General features: G+C 33.9%; 1 protein-coding gene across 1 annotated transcript in view; it reads right to left on the bottom strand.

Moving 5' to 3' along the window:
• The window catches only part of LOC145265725 (S-crystallin SL20-1-like), a 12,040-nt gene continuing 1,112 nt past the window's right edge, over positions 1-10,928 (bottom strand). The window contains exons 2-6 of the mRNA XM_080121780.1: positions 9,194-9,289; positions 8,271-8,386; positions 4,956-5,096; positions 2,019-2,114; positions 1-229 (exon numbers count right to left, since the gene is read on the bottom strand). Of these exons, the coding sequence (XP_079977906.1) occupies positions 65-229; positions 2,019-2,114; positions 4,956-5,096; positions 8,271-8,386; positions 9,194-9,289 (614 nt within the window). The 3' untranslated portion in view covers positions 1-64. The remainder of the gene's footprint in view (positions 230-2,018; positions 2,115-4,955; positions 5,097-8,270; positions 8,387-9,193; positions 9,290-10,928) is intronic.

Raw genomic sequence — 10,928 nt, 5'->3', positions numbered from 1 at the left:
TAAATCATTGTCAATCGAAGAGGATTAAGAGCGGCCATTTCTGACAAGAGCGGATAACAGTTCTTTACCAGTTAGTAGCAGCCCTTTTCTTGAGGTAGGCTGAAATTTTAGTATGAGCAGCGACACGGTTCCTCAAGGCGACCAATTTGGGGTAGCTGCTAAACATGGACTGGTCCTCCATATAGGGACTCTCAAGACAACAGTGGCACATCATGTCACAAAGCATCATCTGAAAGAAAAGAGTAAATGCGTCTTTTTTATAAAGGTTTTAAAAGTCGAAGTTCTCAGAATTCAAGGGACCTGCCCCCACCTCCGTTTTTCTTATCAAAAGAATATCCCCTTTAACATTCTACCTTAAAAAGAGTTAAGAAAATTCTACCTTAACGTCATATCGTGTAAATCCGAAGATTCGTTTGTTGGCATTGGTTTTACCGATATTTTTTCGGCATTGGTTTTACCGATATTTTTTCGGCATTGGTTTTACCGATATTTTTTTCTAATCAGATCTCTTTCTAGAAATCCATCGGATACTTATGGAAGGGGCCACATGAAAGTTGCCAACATCTTAAGTGACAGTGACTTTTGTGGAACGAATCTGATTCAATTTTGAAACACCTTTTTTTTCTCGTGTTCACCCCTTACAAAGTATATTGCCACTTGGACGTAGGGGGCTACTATTTGGGGCCATGTCTAGGAAAGATTAACAAGATATTTGTTTATGTTACATTTAAACTTCTGCATATAAGTGCAGGCAGGGAAGCAGGCAACAGGAAGGGAATTCCAAAGTCTAGCTGTTCGAGGGTAGAAACTATTAGAATAGGAAGCTTTCTGGCATTTAGGATCATCATCAGTGAAGGGGTGAGATCTTATTGCTAAGCGGGTTTGTCGAGGATATGTACGTCTTGGGGGTACAAGCGAAACGAGTTCATCAGAACACATTTCATTAAAATATTCGTAAAACAGGCACAGTGGTGCATTATTGCAACAATGGGACAGTAGCTGGAGCTTAGTTGATAAAGTGCGACCGGTTAGATTGACAACTCTTTTTGGGACTTTATTTAAGAGGGAGAGACTAGTGGTAGATGCACCAGCCCAGAGGTAGCAATAATACTCCATGCATGGTGTGAGTAGTCTTCAAGCTCGATAGAGGGAACCCACCTTCTTTGCAGCAGCCTTTGCAATGTCCTCTATGTATTTGTTCCAGTTCATATTACCGGCAATGTTAGGCCAAGAAGTTTGAAGGTAGAATTCTCAGGTAGGGTGCTATTTGTCATGGATATAGTGGATGGTCGATAAATCGTGTCGTTAAACACTTGACCACCGTCACCCTCTTATCTATATATTAATACGATACGTGTGTATTCTTTTTTGTGTCACGCTTACATCTGGGTCGAAAATTGTAATGTTCTTCTATTTCTTGTTATAAATAATTTTACCAAGAATTCTTCATAAGTTTTTGTTTCGGTTTCGATTATAGCTGATGACACTAAAATCTACTTTTTTATAAATAATTTTATCAAAGCTTCTTCATAAGTTTCGGTTTAGATTATGGCTGAAGGAACTCAAGTTATATATATATATATATATATATATATATATATATATATATATATATATATATATAAGTTTTTATTTCAGTTTCGATTCAACTTAATGCACGCAAGTCATGTATATATATATATATATATATATATATATATATATATATATATATATATATATATATTGAAATCGCGACTTTATGATATATAAAAATCGATAAAACATTATAATATATACGAAATCTGCTAGAATTTAAATATCATATTTAAGCGTACTTTACGACCGGGATTTTCCGGTCGTTCGTGCTAGCTTACATAAATACTTTTGCAGTTTTAACAAAAAAGCTACAATAATATCAGAGCGTCTCTATTTACGCTGAACATCTAGAGAATGTCAACATCAATATATTACATATGAATGAGTCCCCTGTGAAATTTCCACAGGTGCCGCTAGTTAAAATATATTATTGTGCCCACCTGTTCGCCATTAAAGTATTGCTGGGTTCCAAGTGTTTTCTCCAAGAATGGAAGGATGCGACGGCAGGTTTCCATATATCTGGCCCTTAGTTCATTCTGAAAGAAAATAGACATTGTATATGTTGAACAATTGAAAAGATTTTAATTAAAATAAACTCTCACTTTTAAAATCATTTCCAAATCATTCATATTTAATTTTAATAATTACTAGCTGTCCCGATTTGACGTTGCCCAAGAGTGTTTTTGTATACCGAAAATTCTTTAAATTAAGGTTTGCATGTAGTATAACTGTTAAATAATGAAATCCGAATAGAAAAGTTCGAGCGACACCTATATGTCAAATGTGACCTCAGTAAAACGGAAATCGCGTGACTCGCGGAGTAAAGAGAATTACGTGTGACAGTTAAAAAAAAAACAGATACATAAAAAGGGCACCTAATGGTGGGGGTTGAGTGTAATTACTTTGTAGGTAAATATATATGTTATCTGTCAATCCATCTGTTTGTTTGTTTCGCCTCCGTGCCACACAGGTATCCAATATTTTAAATGCTTCAATGGTTTTTATATATGCAAAGATTTATTCATGGTATTTGGTGTGATAGTTTTGTTGTACGGCATATCGCGTTTCTAGTTATTTATGGCCGAATATCTGTCATTTTGATAAAAGTGTTTTATACTCCAAGTTCTTTATATCTTCAAATATTTATCCCTCGTGTTTGGTTTGGTTTTTCAACATAATCCTTCCCATTATTTTATGCTAAATTCAATGTTCTGGATAAAAGTTTGCTTCGCCTTATTTTTATCGTTAATTATTTATTTGTGGTGTTCGGTTTGGTTGCTTTGTAACTGTTCTTCTTTTGTTTGTTTTTTGACTTTACAGAACATGAATTAATTTATATATTATTTACTTGGAATTCATTACTGAGATGAGTATTATTTATTAATTTTAATCCTCATTTTTTGGGTTGTTGTTTCACGACGTTTCGAATAATTATTCGAGGCCCGTGATGCAGTGATACAGTCGTTGAATCTCTACGGTTCTAGTAAGAATTGTCTGAAGATAGCGGTTTCAATCCTACCCAAAGCGGGGCAGAGGCTTACTTGGCCAAAAACGTGGTGAGAGACGACAACAACTACGGATGGCAGTGATGGCTGAGAATGCAGTTAGGAGATTCGGAGTTCCTTTCCCGTCGCGGCTACCACCTGACGAAGGCCAGAGGAATAATTGGCCGAAACGTCGTGAAACAATAACAACTAAAAAGATTAGGATAATAGTCCGCAAGAAAATAAAATTAATGAATGAATTTTGCAACAGGAAAGAAAAACAGCAATAATATAAATTTTGTGTGCATTTTAGATGAAGTAGGTATCTTCATGCAGCCTGCTTGCAGCACCACACGTCACAGACAACTGAAACTAGTACGTGAAGCGTATGGCTATTGCCTCTAACTCGACTGAAGACATCATGACCACAAGCGACTAAAGCCTAGCGAGGAAATAACTGATGTGTCCTCTGGAGAAGCGCTGCCATTCGAGCCTGGAACCCGTCCGATACGAAAAACATATGCAAATTTAGACGCTATCGTGGTTCGAGGTGAATGTATAAAAGGGCGTTTATTTTGTTCGATAGCGAGTGTAGTAAATGTGTGATGTATCAAAATAAATTATTTGGTTTATGGAAAAAGGTGCGTTGTGTTTTTGAATTTTTGAGATGAGGCTTGATATTAGGAATATTCTGACAAATTCTTGGGTGTTATTTTCACAATGTCCCACTCGATTTAACTTCCGACCTTCTTCAGATGTATCTTGTCGAACTCTCTAATCTTTCTGTAGAACTCAGAAATCTGCACGGAATTTTCAATGGTGCCCTTTATTAAATCCACAGAAGGGGGGGGTGCGTGTTCTCCTTCTGTCAGCCATGACTGGGTAAAAAGAACGTTTATTTTATTCGATAGGGAAGGAGTAACAGATTATCTCGTGCACTTGGGGTTGCTGTGAGATGAGAAGAGGATGAAAAGAGAATTACGACAACAGCGGCGGCGAGGGTGAAGAAATAAAACACTGATTGTTAGCAAGAATTCCGAACCCGCCCGTTTTTTTTTCTCTCCTTTTCTCTGTTTGAGAACAATCAAACGTTTCGTCGAGCACGGACACGACTTGTACGTCGAACGAATTTATGTGACTAAAATACGGATTAATTCCCGGAGAAAAACTATAGACAATCTTTCAGATAAGGCAAACATTTAATTTACTAAAATTTTCAACAGTTTTTTTTCGTGAAAGACAACTTAAGATACCATATTAAGCCTTTCATATTAATGACGACTCCTTTTAAGACGGAACTGTATTTATATATTTTTAATATACATAAAGATACACAAAATTGTACGTATAAGTTGAAAAACGCTAACATTCAAAAATAAATCGCTTGCGAGTGAAAATAATAACCACACTTCAAGTAACATAGTAAAAAATAACATTAATAAAACCAGAGAAAGAATAGTATATTTATAAAAAAAAACAAGACTCTTTATCTCGTATAACATGAGCAAAAGTTATAGCCCGTTGATTTAAATGCTGTATGTCAAATTGATGATTGAATAGGGTTACATTTGCGTTCAATTTTGCATTAAATACAAATCGCTATTAACTGTGCATCGAATAGAGATCACAATAGTTAGCTCGCTGTATCTTATCATAATAAATCTGTGCAAAATTTTAGGCCAGGTGCGAGGAAAACCGATATTAAGAGATGATATAATTGATTATATATGTGTATATATATACATATATATAAATATATATGTGTGTGTGTGTGTGTGTGTGTGTGTGTGTGTGTGTGTGTGTGTGTGTGTGTGTGTGTGTGTGTAAAACTTGATAAGCAATAGATGCCAATGTAATGTACATTTACAAATAGAAAGTAATTTTGAAACTTACCACAAAGGTTCCGTTTTTCTGGTCTGTACTCTTGCTAGAGCTTGTCGTCGAGGAAGAACTTGAACTTGAAGAAGAGCTGGAACTTGAACTCGAAGAGGAACTCGAGCTAGAACTGGAACTTTTGCTAGAATTTTCGTATGACTGAAATTAAAAATAAGATTTTCTAAATCTTATCGAAATGCATTTAATTATTTAAATAAATCGAATAGATCCATGAATCAGTTTAAAACCTTTAGTTTATTAAATTTAAAGCAGAGGTTAATTATTTTGTGTGTAGAGAGGGCACTTATGTCAGAATTAAATTCTGAGAAAAATGGTTGAATCACTCTATCGCTCCAGAAGTTATTTCACTTCCGACGCACCCCTCTACCTGGATGAATAACAAATACGTCATAAAATAGATTACTGTTTCCACATCCGAGGAGGAAATGTTAAACCCACCCTTTTCTGTCTTTACACGGTTGAAAAACGATTTCGAAATCTAGTGGGTGTTGTTCTTTTCTTCTCTTTACAAACCCTTTCTCACAGAATAGACGTTGCTAGTCTATCTTTAATCTGTTGTTATTTTCATAGCAAGTGCTCGGCCCAGCTTTAATCTCTTGTCACCCCTGCAAAACATTCACAACAAGCACTCGTCTTCTACAACCACTACCAACAATGTCCCTTTACTCTCTGTATTTGTGTCTAAATCTAAACGAAAATTCCATAAACGAATTTTCCTTGAACTTCTCATCTGTAGAACTCTGTACTGCTGGCCTGTTTTACAGCTGACGTGGTTGTTTTCAAGTCTAATGTAAACAAGTTATTGTTGATCTGCCCCTTTAAATAATTAAACGTTATCTAATTTTTGTCACTATTGATCATTGCGCTTTTGTTTCACTGACCCCCTTACACGTATTAACCCTTATTTCCGAGTGGCCCCCAGGTGTTGTTAAATGTAGTTATGTTCAGCGAAGAAATGATATATTTCTTTATTAAACCTAACTACACCATGGAACATCCGTTTTTAATCTTGGCTTCTTTTAGGATTTTCAAGGCAAGTTTTTTTTAGTTTTTCAATCTATGTGTTAAATAGAAAAATTTATGACTGCCTATAAATAGTATTTTGCTAAAAACATTTCCTTTGAGGAGATGAACGATTTAGTGAATTATTGGATTCAGGTAAAAAATTTTAATTTTGTATTTCTTTTCGAATAATAAATTTGTCTAAATTTTTTTTAATTTATTGAATTTAATTACAAATTTTTCATGTATGCTATTGCTCTATGTCGAATATTGAGCTTTTTTATCTGATTGAGGTTGTCTTATGAATATTGATACTAATATTTATATGGACTTTAGATTTTACGCCATTATATAGTCTTCCCAAATGTTAGTTTATATATATATATATATATATATATATATATATATATATATATATATATATATAATATTATTTGAACTCATTCCCTCTTCCTTGCACCCATTTGTGAATTATTCCACGGATTTCTGCTTTTTGGGTTACTTTGAATCATCTTCCAGTTACACGATTCCTTTGGATTTTACTTGTGGAAATGGAAATTTAACCAACTTTTTTGGATTTTGGATTTTTGGGCTTTTGGATTTTGGATTTGTGGATTTTACCGTTATTGAATATTTTACCCTTCGCCAGACTATCTATTCACGTGAAATAATCTTTTTCTTCACCATATTCCCTCTGCGTCACTATTTGTTACCAATTAAGATCTATGACTTACTTGTAGTTTCATCAAATACTTTTGCAAGCAAAATCCGATCCCGCATTGTGCTAAATCCTACCCTCTGATCAGAAAGAAAGTATTGTTTATTTATTATTTTATACGCGATTTTATGGTGTTCTTTTTTCACTCCCTGAGTGCTTCAAAGGGGCAAGGTATCTACCCTTTGTTTATATTCTAGTCTCCCCCACATTTTCGAGACGTATTATTTGTAATTAATTTATTATTTAAATATTTATTAAAATATTTTCATGTAAATATTTTCTATTATTTTATTTTATTTGTAAGTTTATAGATAACGTAATATTATGCACGTAGAAAACATTTACATAAATATTTAAATAATAAATTAATTATATATATTATATGTATTATATATCATTATTATTGTTATTATTATTATTATTATTAAGTATTAAAATGATGTTGAATAAGAAATAAGAATACACGTTGTTTCATAATTTACATAATAAAGAGATAAGTGCATAATATATATATATATATACATATATATGTGTGTGTGTGTGTGTGTGTGTGTGTGTGTGTGTGTGTGTGTGTGTGTGTGTGTGTGTGTTTTGAGAAAAATAGAAAACCCCAATGAAATTATTAAAATAATCAACGTTTCGTCCTTATTTCAGATGTAATGAAAATTTGGTAAATTTGATAACTTATATGAAACGGCTCATCAAGAGCTTATTTACGTTAGACTTGAAGACAGCCATATTGTATTCAGCCGGAAAGCAAGAAAACGGAAGACAATTCCACAGGCGTGCAGTTCTAAGAAAGAAGCTTTGTTCATGGAATCTACGTTTAGGTTTAGGCACAGATAAAGAGTTGGGGGGGGAATTATTGATAGTGTTTACAGCTAGACGAGTGTTTCTTTTGAAAATTTGGCGAGGGGGGACCATAGATTGAAGCTCAGTCGAACACTTTCCATGAAAATAACGATACATCAGAGACAAACACGCAACATCTCTTCTGTGAGATAGAGGTTGCAAGGAAGAGAAAAGGACATCTCCTACGAGGCTACGAAGTCTATTTTGAACTCTATCAAGGCAGGCCAAGTCCTTTCTAGCAGCTCCTGCCCAGATGTGGCAACAGTATTCCATCCTTGGACGTACCTGGCTCTTATATAGATAGAGAATAGCATCAGCAGTGAGATATTTACCGGATCGATAGAAAGATCCCACCATTTTTCCAGCGGCCTTGGCAACAGATTTGATGTACGTGTTCCATTTAAGATCAGGAGTAATGGTCAAGCCAAGAAGCTTGTCAAAACTTGAGGCCTCCTGAAGACGAGAGCCATTCATTTCAATTGATGCCAGATGTGGATCAGAATGTTGATGATGTAAAGAGAGAAGCTTGGTTTTAGATGCATTAAAAGTAACCAGCCACTCCTTACCCCATTGTACTACGTGCTCATGATCAGAGGAGAGAGAATCGGAGAGAACTTGGTCGTTTACTGTCTTAAATGTGCTACCATAAATGGTAGTGTCGTCAACATAGATGTCTACAAATAATGTAAGGATGTGATTTGTAAGGATGTGTTTATTAAATTGGAAATAAATTGACTCACCCTGAAACGTCCGTTCTTCTCATGGTAGTATCTCATGTAATCATGAAGAATCTCGTAGAGGCAATCACAGATGTAATCAACCTTGAACATCTCCATATTTTTCTTCCCATAGAAGCCTACATATAAAAAATATATCGTTAGAAAATAAAAGCAACACTAATTAACAAAATTAGGGTCATTAATAACTGAAGAAAACATTGTCTAGCGAGGTTAAAAGATCAGATGTGATAGGAACGATTGAAGGTATAGGCAATATACTACAGGTATTATTTAAAATCCTCACTTTTCAATAAGAGAATCTCTGAAACCATATTTATTACTATATTATTATATTTTATGGTGTTTACAATTAGGAAACACCATTTATTCGTGGAAATATAAGTTTTAAAAATATATAATCTTCCGATAATAACAAAATTATACGCTAATTTTAATTTAAATATGTAATAATTACATTTTTAATTACAATTGTATTTTAAATTTAAAATTGTAAAATAATGTAAAATTATACTAAGATAAATAAGACGAAAAAAAAGGTGAAAAAAGAACAAAAAGAAAAGAAAATAGAAAGAAAGAAATAACGAGAAGAATAAATGGCTTAAAGAAGATAGAAAGACATAGAAGATGGAAGAAAAAGTTACAGAAAAAGATTTGCGTAACTAGACAAAATACTGTTAGAAACTCGCTCAATATATATTAGCGTGACAAAGGTTGACATATATTCGGTGGTTTTTTAATAGTATTTTGTCTAGTTTATTATTTATAACACCTTTTCCCGAACTTACCGTGTTAAAGAGAGTGTCGGGCGCCATTTTGAATTTTCCAATACATTCCAGTTACATTAAAATAAGTGTCTCTGCAGGTAAACATACACTAACGTACAAATCCAATGTTGGACTAAAAAGAAAATTTTATGCACTTACCAAATTCACGAGCCAAATACCTACAAATGGCCATAGTTTCGGGCATCTTGTGACTACCATCGATGTCCAAAACAGGCAAACTCTCACTTGGCATATCTAGAAAAAAGAAAATTAAGTAATAATTACTTGTGGGACTCGTGGAAATTCCACAGTATTACATTACAGCTATTGTCTATTTCTACCGTTTTTTAAATATATTTTATTTTATAGCCGCCCGGTGCAAACACAAAATCCATAATATTATGGTACAATCTTGGCTCAAATTGAAAAATACGTGTCTATATAGATAGTTAGATCGGTTTCAGAATAAATCGGATTTTGAGAGTAAATCTAAAACTTCGCTAGGAGTTTGTGCTATTTCAATTAAATGGACGTACGGCGGAAACCTAGACCCCAAATATTAGTATGCCATATTTGAGAAAATTTGAGGACTTTCTTCTGATTCCAATGCTTCTTTCTTAGAACTGCACACCAGTAGAACTCTTTGCCGCTTGCCTGTTTTCCACCTGACTACAACTTGGACGTCTTCAAGTCCAACATAAACAAACTCCTGAAAAACCGCCCCCTTAAGTAAGACACTCTATCAAAACCCCCAATACTAATGATTACTACAATACTATCTTATTGATTACTGTACACGCAATAATCCTTATCCCTGAGTGGCATTCGGGCCTGGATAAGTGATGACCCCCATGTAAAACAAAAAAAATTCTCCCATTCTTTTTTCAAAGTTTTCCGGGATTGTTCCTAAGGTTTCCACTATTATAGGTAATTATTTTGATTTTCTTCATCATCCATATAACTTTCAGCTCTCTGACCAGCTCCGTTTATTTGCTGCGCTTTTTTTCTTTGATATTCACCCTGCTGTCCTCAAATTTCCTCAAAGCAAAGTGTAGTATCGGTTTCATATTTACTTGTAACTTTCGTTTTCCTTATTTTTCATTTATTTTTCATATTGCATGAGCGATGTCTTTTTAAAAAGGGGAGATAATCACTGTTTTCGAAGTCCGAATTTATTCATCTTATATGTATCCTTGATTTTAAAGTAGTATTATAGCACTTTACACGGAGTGGCTTCTATAATAATATATACGAAATCTGGACAAATTAAAATATCATATTTAAGCGTATTTTACGACCGGGCAAAGCCGGGCGCCCCCACCCACGCTAGTAGATATATAAATTTTTACATTAAGACTTATTTTCAACAAGATATCTTTTGCAGCTCTGTGCGTTTTATTGATATTCTGTTTACGTTTAGTAACATCCTTAAATAAACTTTTAATATCATCCACGAGACTGAAGACAGATAAAGAAAATTGAAAAATAATAAATAAAACGATACTCAGACAATATTTTGAACATGTGCTTAAAACAAGATATACACCCTGTCAGGGCTGTTGTGTTAACCAATTGGCTAACGAACTGAAGGCTAAAATTCCACAAAGAAGAAGCGAGAAATATAATATACAGAAGTAACCACAAACCTTAGCATTCAACCTTCAAGTTTAAATCAATTTATTGTTCCATTAATCAGAGAAACAAAATAAATATCATCTTTTCTACAGCCATTTTTATAATATATCCATCATTCTATCTATCTACCTATCTGTCTCTCTGTCTCTCTCTCTCTCTGTCTCTCTCTCTCTCTCTCTCTCTATATATATATATATATATATATATATATATATATATAACGACCTTTGTTTGTGTGTATGTGCGTGTGTGAGTTCGT

Source organism: Euprymna scolopes, chromosome 40 (assembly GCF_053919585.1).
Source record: "Euprymna scolopes isolate OS-2025 chromosome 40, ASM5391958v1, whole genome shotgun sequence".
NCBI lineage: Eukaryota > Metazoa > Mollusca > Cephalopoda > Sepiida > Sepiolidae > Euprymna > Euprymna scolopes.
Note: the sequence above shows the minus strand (reverse complement) of the source record. Positions and strands in the feature narration are given on the sequence as shown.